Here is a 25,371-nt window from a genome sequence, read left to right as displayed (position 1 = left end):
AAACATTTTGATGAGGTTCCACTGGCCCCTAATCATAAAGCGAGAGAAAGGTATTATTTTTGTTATTTTTTTTATTTATTTATTCCATAAACAATATAACAAAACTCAGCAAGGTAACAATATGACATTTTCACCATACAGGATCAATCACATATATTTAAAACCTTTGCAACAGGAACAACAAAACCCAAAATCTTACAAGAATAATTTACAAGAGAATCTATAAAACAGCAAGGAGCTCACAAAGTTGTCAATTTTTCCTTTACACAATATCACTACACTCTTTCACAACATTGTCTTTTATTACAAAATTTCCAACAAAATGGTACTTTTTCATTTGTATTTTGGTTTTTAAAACCAGAGACCTTTAAGTATATATCCTTTAATTAACACACTTGGGTGTTGAAAAAAGGAAAACTCACATACGAACACTTCACAGCACTTTTCTAAGAAAAATATACACTTACAAAATATTTTACAAATTGGCACACTCAAAAATATACAAGATTTTGTAGGTGTCTTAGAGTAGTCCTCAAGATTTATTCTTCAATAGACTCTACATCATATTTATAAAGCTCATTCTAAAGGGGGAAAAGTGAACAATTTTCAACAATGATAAAACGTTAGCTGTGTAATAATAATGTCAAATGTAAAATCATGTTACATTCATAAAAAGGGCCAGTCAGTGTTTCTTAACGCATGGGGAGGTTTGCTGGAGATAAAAGGTTGGGTAGCAGCACAAAACACTATCAACACACAAAGTGCTGGAAATGTTCTGTGGAGTCAAGGAGAATTACATTCAGATATATGTAGGCAGTGGTCGATTTTAAACAGTCAATGTTTTATACTGTTAAATTTAATGCCTTCCATCCCTAACTCACTTACCACTGAAAACAAATAGAATTCAGTGCAAATCTTTTCTTTATTACTCTCTACCTTTGTGCTTCTGAAACATACATTTTATAATCTCTCTCATGACAGACATCTTTTGTGTCATGCACACTTGTGCACGAAGAGCCCTGTACCATGTCTAGAAAAATCTACAACATTACCCTGTGATATATGCAGGAGAAACATCCCTCTTCTTTCATCCATGTTTTTTAAGATGGCTGTTGCTCCATTTTCAATTGTGTCGCTTGTTTACCTGAGAATCAGACAGAGCCTTTAATCTGTACACAAACATTGTACTTTTGTTTCTTTTTTTTGCACATGCTGGTGTCCTAATATTTGGGTCATGAGCAGTCTGGGGCAGGTTAACTCGATATCAGCACTCTGCATCTGTCATTACACAAGTGAAATTTGCTTGATAAAGAAAACTGCTTCAGCAAAGGCAGTAGCAGGTCCTACTCCATTGATATTTTGCCAGTTGTTTTTGAAAGAGGCATTAGTAGATTATGTAAGGGAAAGAAATTGAAATCTGCACAGTGAGAAAATCGGCATGCTATAAAACTGACACGCTTCCTTCCTGGTGTGTGGCTCCTTTGTTAATATTCATAAAACTTCCACATGAATGTAAGTTGCAACAGACACCTGGGGGCAGTTGTCAAAGAGGAACAGTTGCCTGCAGCACTAAATGTGTACATATTTATCAAAAAATAAATATGGGAAATGCTCCAGGTGAACTAAACAAGTCGTACCACAATGCTCTCCCTCTCTATGGGTTCCAACGCAGACTAACCATATCCATTATTGAAGATGAAGCCAGAGTGATTGGGTTGGGAAACCAGATGGAGTGATAGGGGATGGTCAGCATGTTAAAAATGGGAGTGAAAGGATGAGAAAGAAAGTGGATGGCAAAGAGCTCTCATTTCCCCCAGCCCACTACTATTGAACAGAAAACACCAGTTACAAAGGATGTAAAGGAACATCAGTAACCAATAAGCATTGCCATGTGGTGTTCTCAATTGTTCTGCATGATATTGTAAATTGTAAAGTTTTTCATGCGCGACTTTGTTATGACTGAGAAATGTTCACTTGGTTGAGCCATGGATCTGCTGTAAAAGCTGGGGGAAAGGTCAATAATTTGCAAATAAAGTGACGTTGATACCACAGCACATGCGGCAAATCTTTTTGTTAATTACTTTATAGTTATGTTAGTTATATGCGTACCTGCTTGTATGTGAATTTTCTATATTGTTGGAGGAGAGGTTGGTTGTTTTTCACATCGCTAATGTAAATAATTAAAAGAACACCAAGATGTGTTTGCACACAATAAAAAAGGCCTTCTTAATGGTTTTTTAGCTTTCTGCAACTTTATAATTTTCCATCAAAAGCATGCTTGTCATTTATAGTTTATACTGTTATTAGTAGTTCAGATTTTCTAATTGGTACAATATTGGTAGCAATAGGCCCTAATGCATGTGTAACATACATTACTGTCATTATTATCACTGAATGGGCCTTTCATACTGATGACAAAATCCTAACAACCAACCAATGGTTTTACTGATAATAGCACACTCCCATGTACCCAGAATCTACCGTAACAGGTGTTACTCAGCTTACCAAAGATGCGTTTCTCAAGGGTTATTTTACCACTTTGGAATCTATCTTCTTAATTTATGTGTCCTCAGATCCCTTAGTTTTATGTAAAGTTGGTAGTGATAGAAAACCAATGCTACAGACTAATCTTTACCACAGACTATTTAGAAATGACAGTAGGCCATTATGGAGATTTGAACTGGAGATTATTTGTAAAAGTTTATGGTGCATTCCAACAAGATTACAAAATGGACATACATTCGGCTAGAGGTAAGGAATGAACTTGGTAAGGATGCAGGGGCAAGGGAAATACAATCACCTAGTATGTGGATGGGAGCACATGTATAAATGTTTAAAGGAAGGAAAGCCCAGCATCTAGTCTGTGAATATTTTGCACTGGAAGAGATATTAAAACTAAAGTAACAAAATAAGTTAGTGGATGGACAGAAAGGCTTAGAAAAGGAAACTTGTAGAGATTTTGAAGATTAATTGGGAGTAAATATAAGAAGAGAAGATATAAGTGAAGAGAAAGAGTTTCAGTGCTGTGAAATGCTTGAACTGCTTTGAGAGAAATACATAGCTATGGAACCTGAGTTTCTAAAATGAATTAATATGGAAGACTCTTGTGGTGTGCAGGGGAATGACATGTGCTGGAGATCAACAACGAAGCATGCAGGAAGCCAAAATAACAAAGATCTGTATAGGATTCTGTTCAGTTTGCAGACCACATAACTCTGATCCTGCACTTCTTATGAAGATATAACTCTTTCAATATAAAGTGTATGTTTGTAAAGTGTTATTTATACCAGATATAATCTGGGAATCTTAACAGCACCCATCTCAAGCTTAAAGTGATCACTGTGTAGATGTAAAGGAAATGTAAAAACAAATATGGATCAGTAAGGTAAGGCATCAAAGCATGCTTAGAAAGATTTATATACTTTGCCCTAAACACTGTTATTCCTTGTATTCTCTTTTTGAGAGAGCACATAACAAGTCAGAGAAGATTGGAATCATCTACTGAGAGCGAACTACTCTTCCAACAGATGGGGAACACATTCTAACAGTGTTTTTTTCAGTCACCAGGTACAACCATATACAATTCAGTTAAATTCTTTATCAAACTGACTGTTTAATGCCTTCCTTGGTTTACTTCCAAACTTCCATACAGGAGGCCAACCATCATTAATGTCAACAGACATTTGACAAGCATATATACGGGGAGCTTTCTTCATTCTTTTAGTAAACAATAAGACATTAGAGAATTTGCTGAATAGAACTACGCCTCAACTTTGTAGATTACGAAATCTTAGAATCAATCAGTGTTTTCTCCACTACTGATTAGAACCCCCCAAATTGAATGGTGTTACTATAAAGGCTAGCAACAATAAGATCAACAAATTCAAAAGTTTAAAAATTCAAACTGTTTGTCGGGACTAGTTAAAATGCTGGTGATGCTTCTTCATTTATGAACTTAATAAAAACTCAGGGCAGATGGTTTGTTTGAAGTTTGAGGAGCTAAGCTTGACAGCACAGAAGATGCATGCTAAACAAACATCGTCCTTCATTGTACCGGAATTTCTTTAATGGCACAGGTATTAAAACTCGAACTGCCGAAACTGTCTATACCATGTGGTCAGTATAAAGAAATGGGATGATTCTAATAAATGAGAAGATGGCACTCTATGTGCAGAGAGGTATCACTGTTTATTTTTTACCAAATACTTTAAGCAATATAAAGATGTCAGTTTCGAACGCAAGACAAATATGAAATTCAATAAAAAAATATTGAATTGTACGAGTCTAGAGAACAATTTGACAACTTTACAAGGCCATTTGTCGTCTGACGCCAGAAAGAAGAAACTATACTACTAGAAGATATATGCTCCATATTGTTGCTGATGTTTTCTTCCATTAACTGAGAGTTTTGTCAGTTTCTCATATGGCCCAGTATGATTTTGCAAATATTCAAGAACATTTCTAAGCAAGAAAAATCAGAGCTTTCGATTTTAAGCATTCTTTAAAAAAAGGAAAAGCATTGATATTTTTTTAAAAGAAATAATAAATGGAAAGTGAATTTCCACATTAAGTTAAGATATTAACAAGTTGTAGAAACTCAGCCACCTAGGGCAAAGACCAGAAACTGTAAACAATCTGTAAAATTCATGCATGCATGAAACTTAAATACACACTGGAACCTTTGGAAAGATGAAACAATGCATATTCAGGGCCATCCTTTTGCTGACAAAGACTTTTTTTGATTCAGTGGGACTTGGCATTACCAGATACATCTGGCAGAGGTGGTAACTACTAGGAAGGTCACCTGCCACATTGTAGGTGCCGATTAATGGAAAACCGCAAGCTCTAAAGGAGATTTTGTAAATATGGATCAGTAATACAAAATGTGAGAAAGTGACAACATTTATGTAAGGCTCCATACTAAATAAGATGCATGGAAAAACAAAACATGGTGCTAGGAGAAGGCATGTATGGTCATGACATTTGCATCAAGCTTTTAAAAATGATTTACACAGCTGAGAATTTGGTGAAGCTGGACAACGAAGTACCACAAATATGTAATGGTATATTTAAGGCCCTGTTGTTTTCATGCCATTCTTACATGTGGCTCAGAACACCACCGTTGTTCTTTTAACAGATTAAAAAGATATCTGGAATAGCACATTTATGGTCAGAAATCCCATTAGATACTCCTAATCTATCAGTTCTCTAAGGTCTCCATATATAAACCACTCAAGGTCTTGAAATTTCATGATGCACCTCTCCTCATCATTGCATAATCATTTTAAAGGTTCTGTCTGTAGTATAGACTATATAGGACCGTTATTGACAATCAGTATAGCTGTGCAAGCAGGGTTAATGAATGACTGACTCAAGCTAGCCTGGATAAAGAAGAAAACCAAGATCAGGAATGGCTGCTGCTGCAGGTGCAAAGTGGTGGCAACATGAATTCCTCATAACTCTGAAAAAGTTACATCTCTAAGTGGTAAGGGGACTTGTGTAATGACAACAGAATATAATGTGGGGGGGGGCGATGTCCATCAGTTAACTTGACACAGAAGTGCTTATGCACATTGGTAACTTGATGAGAGGATGATGGGCGGTTGGTTTGTCATGGATTAATACTAATCGCAGGTCTCTTCCATGGAACACAATAGTCCTATTCTATAGAATTAAATTGCCCACAGTTGGTAGAGTTGGTGGTCTTAAAGATGTTATAATGTGAAGTAGAGACTGATGTGCTCAGTGGTAGGAAACGTTTTCAATGCAAATGTGGAACTTCATTTAGTGTACACATTGCAGCATAATATTTGTATTCTAATAGCCTTGTAATCTGCTGTTTGAAGTGGTTGGACAAATAGTCAATGCTCCATTGTGCGCCATGAAGCGGAGCATAGTTTTCACCCTGAAACAATGACATCACTGTTGTACTGGCATAGGTAAAAAAGTATTCAAACTGAACACAGCACATGCTCAGGGTACATTTTTGAATATGTTATATCTGTTGAATTTTTTACACTAGACTTGCAACTGATTTGAAATTACATTTGGAAAGTTGTCAAGAACTCAAGGTATCATTTGGTTTCGACATGTACTGGTAGGATGCAATCTTCATTATTAAATGTCCATTTTTTTTTATTAGCCTAAATCAAGTAAAAAATCAGCTTAATTATATGAAATCCTTAGGTTATGAAAGGGTATGAAATAAGCAACATTCAGTTTTGCACTTATTTATGCAGAGAGTAAGAAGATGGATCTTTTCAGCAGCATGCAGCACACACTGTAATTGCTGCTGCACAAACAACTATGAGTAATATTTTGATGATGGCAAATGTGTTATGTTCTCAGACCTGTTGATGGGCCTGCGAAATGGAACTGGTGTGAATTGCTGAATTTGTGCTTTTTACATTAGATTAATTATTGTAGAATGCAGAAAAACACAACTTTCCGAGTCGTTACTCTTTATAATACACAGAAGGACAATAAACATGGTGCTACTAGCAAAGCCATTCCAATGGTCTGGTGTGTTTCTGTCAGGGCCGGGTCTGAGCTTCACTTCACAGGAAATGTCATAAAATGGGCAAGAGTTGCACGCTCGATCCGGAAATTATTTATAAATTGTCCATAGTTCTCCATCTAAATGTGCAATCACAATTAACAATTAATCGGGCAATACGACCTGGGCAAAGAAAGGGAACACTACCAAAATATTATGTCCCGCAAAACTTTCGTATTGGTGCCACTATCGTGCTCAAATTGGCAGTAAATTCATTTCAATTAAAGGGTCTTATGTTCAAGGTGGATGTACCCGCCCCCTTACCTCTAGAAAAAGACGTGTACTTCACAAATTGAAGGAAGAAACAGGAGACTGTCCACCAGACTTCTGCACTAACATGTTTGATCATCAAGGCTAAAATGCATCATTTCAATCAACGGAATTGGCAGCTATAAGGAAAGCATTAGTTACACTACAATGTCCATACTTTGAAATAAAAATATATTTTTGGACACCTGGAAATGCTCTTGTATGAAATATTGATATTGTTTAGAAAAAAATTCCAGTTCACATTTCTTCTGGAGAAGTGTAATGAAGTCCGCTCACGTCATCAGACCTACCCAAGGACCTATCTGCACTGATCGACAAATAATTAACAGCAATCCTTTATTGCAAATGCCCTCTTAAGGCAACACATAGAAGTGGCACATCGCTGCTTTCAAATGATCACAATGTAGCCGATACTGTCATGCACATCAAGCTTACAGTTTTTTTTTCCCAAAACCTTACACTGCTGTATGGTTTCTCACAAAACCCCAACAATTTCAAGGATAGCTTTTGACAACAAGCAATAACTCTTGTCATTGGGCCTTGTAGTCAAGGATTGATAGCTGCTGGAGTGCTCAATTCATGAGTGATTTAATATGCATTGTACATATTAAAATGGTAGCCTGTGGCTAAGGAAGCTCAAAGATGAGATACATTATTAATTTTTACCAAAAGGATATTTAATTTGCGAAGGGGAAACTGCTAGGGGCCAACATATTTTCTCTAACACTGTTACTAATAAGAAAGTGGAGAGTTGTGAACGGTGGATATACATGAATCTGGATGGTCTGCACCATGAAACCAATCAATGCATCTAAGCACTGATTTGCCTAATAGACGCTACTATATTCAACTACCAGAACTTTGGGAATATGGTCAAGTGACGTGGCATTCAGCTTACTGAAAAAGCTGGTCAAGTTCACAATTTTCAAAGTCTTCCTAGAGCTTGGGAGTTTTTCTGTATCAAGAAAAAATATGATTTTCATTCCTAAATATGCTGAATTATACTTTACGCTCAGTGAGTAAACTGATGAGGCATTACTACTTTCTTTTGATTCGTAGGTTTATGAACTGGTGTTTGTTTTGATTTTCACTTTTCCTGGTTCTAAAGAAGCAGCTGGTCCTGGAGCCGAAGGCTCCTTAATTACAAGTTGGGTTCCCGCTGTGCCGCTGCAGATAGCCCGGCAGGCTCATTCTTGTTTCCCGTTTGTTGGATTTTAGCGGCACAAGGTTAGTCTCAGGTCAGAGTATCTGTGACTGTGTACTGCTCCCATACTCTGCTGGATTTCCTTCATTATTTCGCTGTACACACAGATAGGGACAGACTCACGAGCAGCTGGTAACCTCAAGTTGGCCACAGACGATGGCTGGGATTCTGCTCTCAACACAGCTACAGATAGATTCTCTTTTGCCGCTCCGCAGGGCTTCTCTTCCTGATATATGTCCTGTGCCTGTTCTTGTCTCTTTGCATACCCCTCATCAGTCCTAAGTGCAGTAATGTACTCCTCACCTGCCATGCCTACGAGCAGATATGTGTGACAGAGGTGTTATAGGTGGGTGTGCGTGGACATGGTTATGAAAAATGAGAGCGATTGTAGAGTGAGGGACTCAGAGAGCAGAGGGCATGGGTCGTACAATGAGAGGCGCAGTGTTCACTTTTCAGTACAATTATACTGCAAGCTTCTTTATGCTGCTGCATGCGCCTAGTAACAAAAATACAAAGAGCCTATCAAGGTTCCCATAAATATGCCTTCATTTCTAACACTGCTTTATAGTAACAGAAGCGTCAGAGGACAACCTACTAAACAAATAGAACGGCTGATAATATGAAAATGGTATGCTCTTTAACGTATTCCCCCAATGTATGCAGTGTTAGTGTCATTTGCTCTTATCACTGTAATGTACACTAAAATGGCACTTTAGGAAATGGGTTTAACATAATTATAAAAAGATATGATTGATGAAAAGGAAAGGCGACTCAGATATGTGACACATCAGTACAATAGAGATTCTGAGGCTTATCTCCACCAGGCCACTTAAATATATTCACTTTCTTCTTCTCTGTAATTTGTGTTAAGACCCCACATTCATCCTATAAACAGCATCTTGGCAACAAATGTCTTATGGGTTTCCTCACTGTGCAAGAGTAAAATACTGTCAGTAAAAGAGCACACACAACCAAAATGAGTATGTGGCACAGGCCCCTCTAACTCAAAGAGCAATCCCTAAATTAGAGCACTGTGGTAAGAACTCAAGACACACAGCACTGTCGAGGCAGAAATGCCAGTGGCAGAATGCTGTTCAAAAGGCAGTAGCTAAGAAGCATAGTGACCCACCTCCACACTACCATTTCTGCAGAATGGGAGATAAAGGATATGTGCTCTAATCTAACTCTTGTTTCCATATTAAGATCCATTTTTACAATCGTGCCAGGGCAAATAAATGCAAATATCCTGAATACACTCCATGGAAGACATACTTACAGCAGGGCGCAGTCGAGACTGGAATCTAGAAATACTCGAGACGGGCATAAGTGAATTACCATTGTGTGTAAAAGGGGAGAATTTTAAGACCATGCTTCTCCCTTTTTTACTGGTAAATCATCTCTGCAATAAATTATTTTGTAAGGGGTCAGTGTTTGCATTACCACAAATATAACTGGCTTAAAATAATCCACAAAAAGTACATTTTCTGGTGTTTTCAAAGGTGTCCAACCTAATTTGCAAATATTTTTCTCTTGCAATGTAAAAAAAGAAAACAACACATTCCTAGAAAATTGGAAAATGTTCTAAAGAATTTCATTAAATGTGTGGGAAATAAGCCCTACAATTTAACAGTCCTTTCTTTCAACCTGTATGTAAGTTACTCTACCAAATACATGAAAAGCTGAGGACTGTGTTTTTTTCCGCACAATAGGCTGTCTGAGTGAGATTAGAAAATCAAATACCATAATTGAGGGATGAAATTTAGCCACAGCAAAAACGTTATTGACTTTGCTGTCCAAAATTATGAGACTACTTAGACTGGCCCAAAGGATGTGGAGGTGGACTATGTTGTGGGCATAAATGATAAAAAATAACAAAATAAAAACCCAGGTGGCTCATGCAACATCAATATGCCCCTAGGAACTCGCCAGCAGACGAGCTACTTGCATATGTTTAGTATCTATGGTATGTTATCTACGCAAAGGCCAAGCGTGCAAGCTCCCAGCAGCAACAGGACCTAAAGCATTGTTCCTTTATTGAGTATGCTGCAGCATGATGATTGTTATACCGAAGAAGACCCCAGTCACCTACACCTGGCTCAGACATACAGAATCGGGAATAGCACAGCATTCCCTAGGGCACAATGCACTCAGTCGAAGAAATCAGTTTTGGCACGTAAATTGATATAGCTATTACATACATACATATATATATGAAGTATATATACACACATGTATAGATATGTGTATATGTGCATCCATATATATTCTTTAAATTAATAAAACATTATTATTGGCAATACTGGTTAAACACTTCAAAAACATCATCGAAACAAAGACAAGAAAATAATTTGAATCAAAGGTTACGAAAACGGCTCCAGGAAAAGTAAGCTGCAATAAACAAAAGTAATTCTAAAATGAGTGTGATTCTAGGTGCACAGAATAAAAGGTTACTCTGTTTCTGTGGCGGCATGATGGCAGGTAAGTATTATAAAATATATAAAACGAGATCCAACATATTTTCAATAGAACTTTACACTTACAATGATCATCAGCTACACGTTTTGCTTTTAGGAGCACGATCAGAAGTCAGTGTTTCGCGTCATCTCCCCAGGAGAGATGTCTGAAACGCGCAGACATCAACTCCTGCGGTACCCATGGATAGAACCCTTCCCAGCATCCTGCACCATGAACACAATGGAAAGAGCACTGGTCATTGGTCTTCCCCAGAAGAGGACTTCCAATGTTCATGGGAAGCCTTCACCAGCTTCAAACCATAGGGTGAATCCATGAAATGAGGTAAGTACATTTGGCACACGTTAAGTTATCCTGTCCGCCGTTTTGGTACATTGTGTAATCGAGCACAAAAATCTTCTCGTTAGCTACAGGTGCTTTTAAAGGGAGTGGGGAAAGTAAATGTGATCACTAAAAGAGTGGAATGTTGGTATGAAATCAATAAAGGCATACTTTCAGAAAACACGACTCAATGCTGATATAGTAAAAATATGTACAATTACTTGATCATAGTTTGGCACATTTTCATCTGGATAATAGTGCATAATAGTACTGTACAACAGTATGACTATACAGTTTTTTCACAGAGAATACCAGATTAAGCTTCTTCTCAAACAAATGGTTCCCACAATGCAAACCTTTGCACTTTTAGCACTTAACATTTCGACAGACCACAAGGCATTATATTATTATTTTAAAAAAAGAAACAGACAAAATAAATCACGTTAATGTCTTTTTTCTTTAGAAAAACAAGTCTCTTTAAAAATAGGCCCAAAAAAATGTTTCTGCTTCAAGAAGAACGTTGTACGATCTTCTGGCGAAGAATTTGATGCCCTTTTGAATAAATGGAGTGTGGTAGATTTACCAAAGCAGGGTCACGTTGATTCTTGCATTCATGTAGCTGGTTCTGTAAGGTGTAGTTTGAGGTTTAACCAAACAGTAGAGACAGAGGTGCACAGCTCATATAGAAGCCACATGAAGAATAACAACATTTTAATATCTCATCCTATCGGCCTATAGTTCAATATGTTTTAAGAAGCATTTTTCGTAAAAATAACAAAAACAGGTTCGGAAAAGAGTCTTTCCCTTTTAACGTTTTTTTGTTTTTATAAGTAGCACAGAATAACTTTGTTTGCAATAAATAAACAATAACAACCGAAGAAGCAAAACATCAAAAACCACTAGCCTGGTTAGTAATTTGTAACCCTTGCCAAGCCAGAAAGTGGTCATTCTTTAGGTAGCTTGCAGGTTTAATTATTCTCATGCATATCATTTTGCAAATATTTTGCGTAAAAAAACGAAACACAAAAAAGTCTCTCGCTCATGCAGCTCTCCTTTTTTTTGTTAAGAAAGGAAAAACAAGGAACAGCGGGCTTAGGCAGGTAGAAGAAATGAAGAGGTTGTTTTTGAGCCATTTTGGTTCCCCATTACCTCAGTTTCTCAAAAGACGCAGTCACTGTTGAGTTCTTGTGCACCGGATCCCGCTCAGGTCGCTTTACCTTGCAGTTCTCTTCTCGCATTGTTTTAGAAGTTGATTTGTGACGGTACAACTTTTTGTGGGTTGGTGCATTATTGCCTAAAGTGCTCAAATTGCAAAAGTTTTTATCAAAAAAGGTGGAATGAATGTCAGTGCTGTAAACAGTTGAACAATTGGGACGGCTCGGGTCATAGGCAGCTAATTTCATGTTTTTATGGGAGCCCTTGGTGGTTGCTTTATGGTTCTTAGTGGAGCCCGGGGAGTTGCTGTTCACTTTTTTCTTGGACTCCTGCTGCGTACCTGCCAAAATTTTAAGAGTTTTCAGTTTCAGGCTGTTTGACTCTGGTGATCGCAATATATCTGGGACAGTATTATGGCCTATGGGCCCCCACAATGGCTCTATAGAGGCCATCATGAACCTCTGGACATCTGCCATGCCAGAGGCAATGTTCGACAGAATGTTAGACGGCTCCTCAAACTCCCTTTGATCATCATCAAGAAGAATGTTAGCATTCCCTAACCTAGGTTCCGACCAGCCTGTATTACCATCTTTGCCCAAATGCCATTCACTGTCATGCCTCCCTATTTTTAAAGAGGTTGGTCCACAATGTTGAATGCCATCACCCACAGCCTTGTTAGAGACTATGTTAAGAAAGGAACCAGCTGAGCCTATCATTAAGGATTGGTCTCCATTGACTAAATTTGCATTCTTTCCTTTCTTTGGGGTTTTGGAAGTTTGCTTGCTACTTTTGCTTGGTGTTTTATCAGTAGCTTTGTTGGCTTTGGGTGTTTTCTTCTTGCTGTTTTTCTGGGTGGTGCTTTGGTTATTTTTGTTGGCTGCGCTTTTCTTTTTAGGTTTTGCTCCCTTGCCAAGCTGACTGGCTTGTTCATGAAATGCGGAAAGGCCAGCATCTTTCTCAAGAAGACTAACAGGATCCTCATCATTAAACATATGGAACTGAAACGTGTGATTATCCAATTCAAATCCATTATTACTTGTTTCTTGTGTTTGAAGTCCAGAGCAGTTCCATTTGATTTTCTCATTATTTAGACCTGCTTGGAAACTTTCGTGGAAGCTTTTTAAGTTACCTACTGGTTTGATTTCGGAGCCTGTTATTTGAGGGGAAAGGTTGGGGGTGTCCGGAGGAGACATTTCGGAGAGAGACGAGTGCCTGAACTTATCAGGTGTGAAGTTGGAAATGTCTAAGAGGTCGCTGGACTCCTTCAAAGGGGTTATTTCATCAATACTTTGTTGAATGACTAGTTTTGGACTGCAGTGGGCCAAGAAATCGTCGTTAATGTCATCATCCCCATCCTTCTCACAAGACTTTAAGCTTAAAGAGCTATAGGTGCTTGAACTAACGGACAATGAGCCTACTGAATCAAAACTAATGAGTCTGCCATTATCTGTGCTGACAGTCCCCCGTTGGAAGTTAAAACGACCATCTCCATTATTAAAGTTACAAGACGTTTGATAAGCATCTTCAGACTGTAGCTGGTTTTCATGGACATATTTCTTATGATACACCCTTTTGCTGTTATTTACAAGCATTTCATTGTAGCCAGAAGCATGAATGTGGCCAGCACTGGGGTTTTCTGCAGGGACACCAAACTCGCTGTTTTGGAGAGAGCGGTCCCTCACGTTGGGGATAAACTCAGGCTGGTTATTAGTAGGTTTAGAATGCCATATGTTACCAAAGCCTGCCTCCATTTCTAAGTGGTGTGGGGACTGCTGTAATTCAGATTCAGAAGGAGGTGAGAGCACACAACTCTGAGCAAGTTGTAGTGAGTGAAAATCATTTTCTGGTTGGACCACACCAACTGACTGATGCGCAGGAGGATTGTGATTAAAGTACGTGACAGCTGTTTGACTTGAATCTGAAGAATCAAGTAATGTCTGCAGATAACCTCCAGGGATAACAGCAACACTGGTGGAAATGTCTGCAGATGCCACAGGTTTGTCAAGAGAGCAGGCAGCAGCTGGTAAAGCTTCTGGATTTGTAGCAACATTAACCATGGGGCATTCAGACAGACTGGTGGTGTCTGAGGCACAGTTAGTCTCTTCTTTTATGGTCGGTACAGGGTCATCATTTTCCAGAAGAGGAGATTTCACCACGGCATCTAGGTCAGCTTTCTCCTCATCTTGCTCAGCTTTCATTTTCCTACTTTTCAATCTGGCCTCGCTTCGAAATTTGATCCTCCGGAGCACTTTCTTCCCAACACCCATGCATTCTCTCATTAATGATCTACATTTCATGGAGGCAGGACCCGGTATGTGGCCTAGGTATAATCCACTTTCACAGCTGGATGTGGCTGAGGTTAATGTATGAATGCCTCCGAGGCCTGGAACATCTTTGCTGCTGCAGCCATGCTTCTGATCATAGCTGGAAGGGCCATGTGGGCTCACTGTCTGCTCAATTGCTTGAATTCTTTGGAGCCTATGTCTGTTTGCAAGCTTGGATTTTCTTTTCCTGGGAAGAAGTGCTCCATTAGCACCGTTGATATACATATTCTGCCCCTCGTACATGGACGATTTCAGAAACTCAAGCCTGCTCTGCCGTCTATCTTGCCAATAACCCTTTAAAGGAGCCAGTTTGTCATATTTGTCAAGCACATCTTTGCTGAGGGTAACACTTGGTTCATCTGCATCAATTTTGCCTAACTTCACCAACATATGCTTTTCTCCTTTGAATCGGTTTACAATAATGTATTTAATGACAACTGGTGGCTCCTTACGGGAAACTTTCCGTCTTTTCTTTGGACACCAGTCATCATCGTCTTCCTTCTTGGGCAGTCCATCAGGAACACCCTCTTTCTTCTCGGGGAGCTTTTCACTCTCTATGGAATCGACATCATACAAGTAATCATCATTGTACCTTACTTTCCGCTTCGCCCTCAGTCCATAGTTCTGTTGAATGAAAGAGCTTGGATGTTCCTTGGACAGGTAGCTGGTACAGTCTTTAATTTCCCTCAATGCATCATAGGAAGATTCTGTGCATGTGCTGTCATCACTGAACTCGCCAGAGTCTTCTGTTGAATTCACAGAGTCCAGGAAGTGGTTTCTCTTCGCACTAATGTACTGGACAACATCTGTGCTGTTACAGTTTTTACTTAAGGCAGATTTATCTTCCTCTTCCACCCCATCCCACAACCCCCCCACCACCTCCTCAGTTTTGAACTGGGCAGGGTCACTGGTCCTCTTTATTGCATTCTTGCTCTCCTTTTTTGTACAACTAGAAAACATGTTGGGGAAAAAATTCAATTGGGCATCTTCTTGCAATGCAGTGGTCTTCTCCCTGACGCTGTCCTGGAAAGATTCATATCTAATTTTTAAGGAGCAAACATCACTGCCTAGCGTTGAATCATCATCGTCGAACATATAATTGTCCACATCTTCCTCAGAAAAGAGATTGACAGAGAGTTCATTCTTGGAACAGAGGTCAAGCAGCTCAATTTTGCTTTCACTAATAAAAGATTCAAAATAACCCCATTCCTGGTTGGGGTTTGCCAGTAAGCCGTCATCCCCATTGCACTTGTCCAGTAGCAATCCTTCGTAATAATTTTTCGGCGTTGGGTCCTCTGAATCACTGTCGGATTTCTCTGCATCCCTTTTATCTGCAGCTCTTGATTTGTGAATAGGGAAGCTTAGGAGCTGGTCTGACAGAAGTTGATCTCCATATCGCATGGTTTCGCCCGTGCTCATGCAGTGGATTCCTATATCAGACACAGAGCATGCGTCGTAGTCCCTGTTCACATCACCCACCTTCAAGCTTATCCCAGGCTCTGCATCAATGCCATCTTTGGCCTCAATGAAGCAGCCCAGACAGGTCCTGCTCTGCTGCATCAGGCAGTCTCCAGTTAGGGAAGATATAGCACCAGGCTCCATGATGGTGAACGGGGCTTTCTCGCAGTCAGTTGGCAGCGACCATGAGCTCAAGCCCTTGGTCACGCAGGACGTAAGGGAAATGGCATTAGCAGAGGAGTCACTCGAAGCATGCTCAGGGATGTCTGGGAGTCTTAAGGGAGATGGAGGGCTCAGTATGCAGGATTCCTTCGAGGTAAGAGGATTCAGGATTCGCTGGCACACTGCAGTTTCCTTCTGTGCAATTGACAAGGCTGGAAAGGCAACTTCTGGATCTTCAGCAGTTAAACACTTCACATTGTTCTCCAGGTCATCTGATGCTGGATAAAAAAAAGAATATGGAAACATCTTTAGGACCAGGGATTCCTTTCACATTGAATATGCAAGTGTTTACATTCTGTGATGCATGTCAGTATGGATTTATAAAACATAGGATGATTACAATATCTGGCATGCAAACCTCAGGCACATGTCAACTAGGGCTTCCCGATACATTAACCTTTGTCCCTCGAAGAGTCGCATTCATTTCTTATTACATTTTTAACTGTAATTTTCAGTCTGGACAGCAAAAACATGATTTCAGATGTCTACCCCTCACTCAAGTATCCATCCAGAAAATACCAGGCAAAATGTTCACTAGCAGGGCATGACATTTACTTATGTTTATTAGGGTGAAATGTCTCTGTTTGCCAATGAGGATGAATCTTTAAGAGGCACGTTTAGCCTGAAACCTCCTTTTAAAATAAGAAGATTAAACTATGAAAATTAATTCTGTAAAACTTTAATTTCTGTGAAAAAACCCAAAACCAAAGTAACGTTAGTTAGGTGAATTCATAAGTGACAACATAAATGTTTTGAACTTAATAAAAACATAGGAATGTACCAGTTATATTAAGCAGAGCCCCTGCCGTGCAATGCTTATGACCTCACATATTACATTACTCATGACATGTTCAAATGATATAACTGATGACATCATCCGTAGGAGTGTGTTAGTTTGTTTTATAGTTTACATAGTGGCAGGTAGCTACCATATTTCTTTTTGCCTAATTGTGTACAGTCTGCGTCCAGCTAATGGGAGTAAGTGTTTACAAAATGCATCTGATTCTATTGCAGGACCCGGAAGCGAGGATTAGGCTTTCCCTTTCTTCGCTTTTAATCACAGCAGCCTTTATCAAAGAACAAAACATTGGAACAAACTACATTTCCCATGGTACATTGGGGAAATCAAAGAGAAAGGGAAAGCCTAATCCTCGCCTCCAATTCTTTAATAGAATTGAAACTTTACTTTACGATAGCTACGAAACTTTTCATTCTAATGCATCTTAGGTGTGTAGAGGTTTTGAACATGTTATAAATCTTTGTATTTAAGAGTAACTTTGTGTGTAGATAACAGTTGATGAATTGTGTCCAGTATGTTCCAGACAAGATTTTTGGTTCAGTGGGAAACGTTTTCAACAGGGAAAGCTTCTATGTAGTAGTTGCTAAGTATTGTAAGCAGCCTTGAGTTATTAGACAGAATTGTCTCAGAGTGACAATTTCTACATAAGATAGAAGACTGTGAGCACCAGACACTAACCTATGCACATGAAAAGAAATGAATTTGTACTTGTAAAGCGCACTTATACCCCATGGGGTTTGTTGGCACTAAACTCATACCGCTGTGGAACCCTTCCTAGCTTTTCCCTGTGAAATGCCCACTCCTGGGCACCCCCAAGGTAAAGCCAGGCATCCCAGCACTGTTGGGGCCGTTGTGGAGATTAAGCAAGCTATTGCCCAGAGTTGCAGAGTGGGACCCATGATTAGTATAGGCACAGAGGCAAGAATTATCAGGTCCGAGGCGGGAACTGAACCCTGGTCCCGGGCCAGACCTCTGCATCAGGGTCTGCCGCTCTAACCATTGAGCCACACTTCTCCACATGTGCTTCTTTTGTTTCAGAAGATGGGTTATCTGTAAAGTTTTTACCATGGTATGAGGTCTGCAGTTAGTATGATCTTTAGCACATTCAGGTCTTGGTTATTTTAAGCCAATAGTGTCTTTTTTGACATGCTGCATAGAGAGTACACTATTCTTAGTAGATAACTTTTAATTCGCTGTGGTGTATTTCTCATGAGTTTCACGGTCTTTAAACAGTGTGGTACACAGTAAACTCTCTCCATAGAGTAAACACTGTTTACAGTACCCACTTTTCTACTCACATCAACATCATTTCTCAATGTAGGTATGGTGACTGTGAGGGGTTTGATACATATAAAAGATGTCCATAGTGACGGAGGGAGATAATTTTACTGCATAGTTACCCAAGCACACTCTTATCACTTAGCTAGCATGAACCCCTGTGTAGGCCCTACTGTTGTCCTACTATAGGTCTCAGTTACGTTGGCCTGAGCACTGCCATTTTCTATCAGCTTAAGCAGAAGCAGAAAACAGGTCTGACCCGTGCTTCACCCAGCTCCACTTGTCTGCGTGGCTTCGCACTCCTTCATTAGGCCCCCACCCTACTGCATGCTAGGTTCACGAACGATAAGGATCAAGTTCCTCTTTAATCTTGCAACACACCCCAGGCCCCCACCTACCAGCTGTGAACGGGGAAAGAGGAAGTTCCCACCACAGCTAAAGCTAGTCCGATAAATGAGGATAAATGTGGCAAATCAGTATCACAGACTGGCACATAAACGCATGAATAGAATCCGTCAAAGTAATAATAACACATTTGTGTTGTGTATGATATATTAATGACAAACCTCCAGTCAAAATGCCAGGAACTCAGTCTAGACTGGCGTACGTGCCACACAATTACGAGAAAGGGGCCACATTTACACTTATGATGGGAAAGGTACCGGGAAGGGGCGTGAGTGACCCTTAAGGGTATGTGGTACGAGGTGGCGCGAGATGACGTGACCCCTGAACAATATAAAAAGGAGGTCCGCGAGAATATCGTTGAACTACTCCGCGTCTGCACTTGAGTGTCAGACAGGAGTTTTTCCCAGGGGTTTCTCGCGATAGCCCTTGTTTCATGTACTTAGACTCTAGACTCTGCTGCTCTATTGTATATTCTGCTGTATGAAGTGCTTTTTGGGTTTCGCCTGCCGAAGGCAGCGCTCTGCGCAGCTTTTCGGCGCAGGTGAAATCCTTTGTTAACAATAAGGACTTCGGGAACGTCCCCCGGCTCTCATTGGCTAGCTCCATAAATGGAGGCTAGCCATTGGGTGCCGGATCTGTCCGTCAAGGCCGGACCAGATTCGGGGGCGTTCCCGAGATTTTTTCCCTGGGCGGAGTTTCGTTTTTTCCCGTTCCCTCCCCTTTCACTGCAAGTGATTTCAGATGCGCTGTCCATTCCCGCCCCCCTCCGTGTGCCTCCCCGCCCCCGCCCCCCCCTCGCTGTCCTGTGCACGTTTCCCGCCTCCCTCCCGCCGTTCGTGTCCTCTCCCGCCCCCCCTGTCCTCTCCCGCCCCCCTCTCGCCGTTCGTGTCCTCTCCCGCCCCCCTCCGCGCCCACAAATCCTCAAAATCCGGAAGCTTGTGTCCGATATTTTCTCTCCTTGCAGTGAAGGTAAGCCCGTGTTTGTTTCCCTCCGTGCCTTCTTCCCCCTGTCTGTTTCCCGCCCCCCTCCCGCTCTCCGTGTATTTTGTTTGTTTCCCTCCGTGCCTTCTTCCCCCTGTCTGTTTCCCGCCCCCCTCCCGCTCTCCGTGTATTTTGTTTGTTTCCCTCCGTGCCTTCTTCCCCCTGTCTGTTTCCCGCCCCCCCTCCCGCTCTCCGTGTATTTTCAGCAGTTACTTTGCAAAGAACAATTTCCGCTGCTCGCGCCTCAGAGTAGCATTGGAGCAGGAAAACTGTAGCGGAGGGAGGGGAGAACACGTGCAGTGATTTGGTGTAGGACAAAACACACTTGTTGGGTATGAGAGAAGTACCTCTGCCCTAACGGTTCATAGACTGACGTCATGACTGCGGCCAATAAAGTTAACCCGAATTGTGGCTGGCTTGGCACCAGGCTTGGGTGTGGCCCCTACACCTCCATGTGCAATACAATAAACATCAAGTTATGTTTCTAGATCTGTTCGTGTATCTCTGTTTTGATCTGTCTGTGTCTGTCTGACGACCTGCCCCCTCTGTCTTTCTGTCGCTCTATCGATGCCTGTCTGGTCACCAGAGCTCCACCCTAGTGAACTGTGATATGCGGTGGTGAAACACACACGTGCACCTCGTGACATGGGGGGTTTAAAGGGTCTGTTTCCATAGATGGCCACTGAAGCAGGGGTCACCTGTCCGAGCCGTTTAAAGCTCGGATACCCAGGGAGCTCCTGGGCGCAGGTAATCCTCGAATGCCATCCCTGTATCCATTACAGAGGCGGTGCTCCGAGCCAGGGGTGTGCACGGCATCGGGGTACACGTCACCCTTCAGCCTCTTAAATGCGCGTTATCAAAGGGCTCTCGTTGCAATGGATACGGCGCTCCTGAGACCCGCTACTGTTTCCACTGATTAGTCTGCGGGTCTTTGGGGGGGGGGTCTCCGTGGCCTGCTTTCCTTCCAAGCACCTGCGGATGCCAGCGCACCTCATCCCTGCGGTTTAATATAAGCATGCATAAAATAGCCGCCTTCACCTGAGCCGCGCCTAATCTCAGCTCCCAAAAGCGGTTTAAAGCGCTCTAGTTTCACCTAATCCCGAAACCCAAACCAGAATCCACGAGGAAGCGGGGGCTGTGGCGGAGCGGGCAAATAAAGGCTCCCCCAGACTGAATTATTAAAAGGGGTGGGGGTCACCGGGGAGGGGTCGGTCTTCGGATCTGAAGCCTAAAACCTGCTGGGGCGGAGTATTCTGGGGCGGGGCTGGGGGTGCTTAAGAAGGTGGTGGGCTTTACTTAGGGCTGCTTGACTCGCACTCAAGCCATGAATGAAATTTGTCACTCGTCCAAGGGGTACACACAAAACCCGGCCTGGAGTCGGGCCGCCCTTCTGTAGGTGGCTTTCCTGACAGGGCCAGCTGTAGAAGCAGAGTGCCCTTACCTCAATGTTAATGTGGTTTAAGATTGCTTACATAGCGCACATACGCTTCAAAGGGCGTCTTGGCGCTAAGAGTTCGGAACCCTAACACTTAAAGGCGAAGGCCGCAAAAATTCTCAAAAGCATTTGCGCAACAGGCCCATTTGCAGTTCGCTCCTAAATAACAGAAAGTCAGACATTGACCTCAAAGAGGTGGGCGGAGGATTCTAATGTCTGAGATACAAAGGCAGTGAACATTCACCCCTCTTGTTGGTGCAATAAACCTCGGCCCCTGAGCCGCGCAGAAGCGTGGACCGCAGAGCACTAGAGGGCGGGGTGTTACTGTCCGAGGACTCCACGAGGCGCCCCATAAATTCACCTGAGTCTTATGCACGTGGGTTTGAACCCCATCCTCGCCTCGGCCACCAGCCTCTGGAGAACACTGACTCCTGGGGACTTCCAGTCACCCACACACATCTCTGCTGCGGCACGAGGAAGCAGCCCGGGAATGCCTTGCAAGTTTGGGTTCACGCACTTTTTCCCAACTCATTTCCATCCTGGAAGTTGCTGCAGATTTACTCCTGCCAAGGAATGGAGTAAATCTATTTTCAGGCCGGGAACTGGCAGAGAAAGTACTAAAAAATGGTGATGGAGACCACAAGGGGTTACTTTAATAACAAGGAATCATTGTATTAGGTTTGCCCAAATTGTATTGATATGAATTTATATAAAAAAAAGTTTTCAGACGTATAAAAAAAATTGCTTAAACATTATTTTGTATATTCAAGAAAATAAAAAAGATATATATATAATTTTTGAATGATCAGTCTGCCTGATTGTTGCATGGTGTACCAGCCTTTAGTATGAGCCCAATGGAGGCCATTTAGTTAAGAAATATAGGTCAGATAAGAGTGTCTCTTTTTGATAATTGCTATTTCCCCCCTTTACTCTTGGACCTTATATTTAACTCAGGGGGTACCTTTTCCTCATATAGACTACAAGGGGTTACTCCATGGGGAAAAATGTTTCCTTCTCTTCATAATGAGAGTAAGTTCCGTTGCGCTCCAGCACAGGTGTTTCGCACACAGGACTGTACACTTTGGCAAGTTATGCACGTGAAAGCCGTCCAGGTGCAAGTGAGTAGGAATACACAACCTCTTCCAAGAACAAGATAAAAACACACTCCTGCTGCCGGTTTTCAAAACTCTTCTCAGAAACCTTTGCCAAGTTTCCAAATTCCTGGCAGTACTCACTGAAACCACAGCATCATCATGCACCTTGCATTCACATCCATCAAGCTGAGCTACAGTGGTTTTTCGTACACTGCGACTCCTTCTCACAAAATGTCCCTGACGACTGCACTTAAAACAGGCCTGAGATTAGGCAGGCCAAGGCTTAGCAGAAGCTGCACGAGCCTTGTTACCACGTCTGAAACATGTGTGAATCACAATGTCCTACTTCACTTCACAGGGACGTTCAGATTTGCTCCAATGTCCATTTTTTACATCCTTGCGCTCTTCCTCGCTTTCTTCTTTTCCACAAAGCACATTCCCTTCGTTCTCAGGAGATAATTCCCCAGGAGTCGATAGTTCCTTAAAATGGGCATCCAACTTTTCGATAGCCCTAGAAAGACTTACTCCATACTCAAGATCTGCGTCTACAGCTGACAGCAATCTTTCTGTTGCTGGTTCTTTCAATTCATTGATCCCATGTGGTTTCATCTTTAAACTCACAATAATTGCAAGTAAAAGCTGGTCTCCTTCAGGCAGATGTAAAGTCAGCTATAGATTCTCTCTGTTCTTGACTTCTTTGTAAGAACTTGTGTCTTATTCAGCAAAACCCCCCTTATCCAAACATTTGATGACCGCGGCCCACTCATTCCATTACTTCCATAGGTACTACCTTTCCTGAAACCCCATCTTGAAGTACTTAAAAATTGACTTCCAACAAAGGCAAGGTTTTTAACATTGATCTTCCTTCAGGACCTAAATTATGTTTCCGCCCGGTGAGATCTCTGAATGAGCGGCCTCAGTTCCGAGTCGGACCGTGACAAGCAGCGCCAGGCAGGAGCTGTCATCAATGGGCGAAGAGTTCCGGGGCGGTAGGGGTGCGGTGCCTGCAGACCCCCACAACTGGCAGGGGCAGCACAGCCGGGCCCGGCACAGCCCGCAGGTACACACGCGGAGCCCCCGGTCATGCTCGGCCAGGAAGCTGCAGCAACGCTGCAGATGTGCACTGCCATAAAAAAGTTCAGCACTGACTTCCTGAGCAGGACATCACCACAAGCCCTCTACCCCGTTAAAAAGACACACGTGCACTCCAGTGGAGAGCGCTACTTACTGCTGCGAGTGCGCTGCCGTCGCCGCGGGAGGGAGTCCAGGCATGCACAGTCCTCCTCCTGGGTGCAAGGTGCTCGTCCCACTGGATGCCGATTTTGCAGAAAAGCTTCACCAGGGACCCGATTCCAAAAGGGGAAAAAAACAACAGGAAAAAAACTTGCGTGTGCGCCAGAGAGTGAGGAAGCAGCTCTGCCTGTCGGTGCTGCTGGCTGTGATCAGTGACTGAGCTGCTGCACTAGTCTCAGGAGACTCCTGGCAGCTCACACGGAGGGGCACACTCCACACTGCATCTATTATCGAGCAGCTCGGGAAATGGAGTCCAGGCCAAGGGGCGCTCGCAGCTGCAGCTGGAATCAAGTGCCTAGCACTCCAGCCGCCCGCTTACACACACATGGGCTTCTTAGTCTAAGAAGAAACATCCATCCCTCCCATCCCCTCCCCCACCGTCAGACTCGAGGCTTCAAGCTCTAACTTGTGCATTTGAAACAGTGACCACAGCGCCATGAAACCGCCCAACTCTGGAAGGACAGATCTGAATATGGAACCAGAGGCAGTTCATGTTATGTGTATGTCTCTGGGTGGGTGTGTGTGGCTCTGGGTGGGTGTGTGTGGGGCTCTGGGTGTGTGTGTGTGGGGCACCGGATGTGTGTGTGTGTGGCTCTGGGTGGGTGTGTGTGTGGCTCTGGGTGGGTGTGTGTGTGGCTCTGGGTGTGTGTGTGGCTCTGGGTGTGTGTGTGGCTCTGGGTGTGTGTGTGGCTCTGGGTGTGTGTGTGGCTCTGTGTGTGTGTGTGTGTGGCTCTGGGTGTGTGTGTGGCTGTGTGTGTGTGTGTGTAGCTCTAGGAGTGTGTGTGTGTGTGGCTCTGGGTGGGTGTGTGTGTGTGGCTCTGGGTGTGTGTGTGGCTCTGGGGGTGTGTGTGTGTGTCTGTGGCTCTGGGTGTGTGTGTGTGTGTGTGTGGCTCTGGGTGTGTGTGTGTGTGGCGCTCTGGGTGTGTGTGTGTGGCTCTGGGTGTGTGTGTGTGGTAGTAATTGCTGTCTGCTGAGCTCGTCCGTAGGGTACAATAGGTCTCACATTTGCGAAAGATTAAGCTAATGACAATGTAAATGCAAATGACATTTATTTATCTGTATTCAAAACCAAATCATAAATACAAATTTTAACATTTACAATGCCAATAGCTCTAACTTTTCCAAAGGCGAAACCATTGCATTGTAAATGCTTGTTCCTTATTGCGTTCAAAGTTATATTTCACCATTTGAAATGTTATGTTTTCTCTGACCTTGTTTTATCTTCACTGCATTTAAGGTGTTTAACCTGTACTAGCAGGATATAACTTGTATACAGTGGTGAGTGTACCCAATAATATGTGCTTAACCTTTTCTATGCAATCTGCCTCAAAGCTCACAAGTGTACTTAAAGCATATTCTCTATCTCATAGCAACTGTATTTTGTAAATCCAAACTGGTCCAAGCGACTTTCAAGAGAATGCTAGGAGCAGGACCAAGTACTATGTGATTTATTGTGATATCATTGAATATTTCTAGAAGCTGTGTCTTCTAATAAAACTTGTACAACTCTCAGGAACAGTCTCAGAGGCTCATATATTTGTTTTTCCCTATTTTTAGAGCAAGCGTTCCAGGAGCACCGGTTACAAATTAAGCTGTCCCATTAGGTCCCCGGCTCTCTTTCTCTCCAACTCCCCGGTGCAGGCTCTGAGCCCTGCGAGGCCCCCCACCTCCCTGACCCCTAATTAATCCTCCCTCCGACATCTTGGTGACCCCGACGCGATGGTTAAAGTCAACTGAACAGGATGCATCTGGATTGAAGGGAGGAAGTACGAGGCTGCTAAGCAGTTGGCACTCCTCCTCTCCGACCGAGCCATTGGGAGGAACACAGCGCATGGGTAAGCATCATATCGATTGACTGCCCGTCGCTGCTAGTGTTCTCTCTCTCTTGGGTGCAGAGGAAAGGTGTGTAGTATTGTGACGCAGCAGTACTCCTGCCTGTATATCCATGCTCCCTGTCTATTGACTTTGCCATTTGATCTTGCGCAGAAGGAGGGATTGTGTGCTATGTGGAAACTGAGACTGAGCCTGACAGTTAGGTATTACCATGATGTATGTGTTTCTCTTACTGTAATTAGCCCAATGTTATTGCTGCGCCTCGTGTAGT

At 42.3% G+C, this 25,371-nt stretch overlaps 1 protein-coding gene across 1 annotated transcript in view; it reads right to left on the bottom strand.

Annotated features, from left to right (window-relative positions):
- Positions 1 to 76: 76 nt before the first annotated feature.
- The window catches only part of NEXMIF (neurite extension and migration factor), a 1,312,151-nt gene continuing 1,286,856 nt past the window's right edge, over positions 77 to 25,371 (bottom strand). The window contains exon 6 of the mRNA XM_078688836.1: positions 77 to 16,200. Coding sequence (XP_078544962.1) covers positions 11,969 to 16,200 — 4,232 coding nt within the window. The 3' untranslated portion in view covers positions 77 to 11,968. The remainder of the gene's footprint in view (positions 16,201 to 25,371) is intronic.

The sequence above is a fragment of the Lissotriton helveticus genome, chromosome 4_1 (genome assembly GCF_964261635.1).
Source record: "Lissotriton helveticus chromosome 4_1, aLisHel1.1, whole genome shotgun sequence".
Taxonomy (NCBI): Eukaryota; Metazoa; Chordata; class Amphibia; order Caudata; family Salamandridae; genus Lissotriton; species Lissotriton helveticus.
The sequence above is the reverse complement of the archived record's forward strand: the minus strand, read 5'-3'. Positions and strand labels throughout refer to the sequence as shown.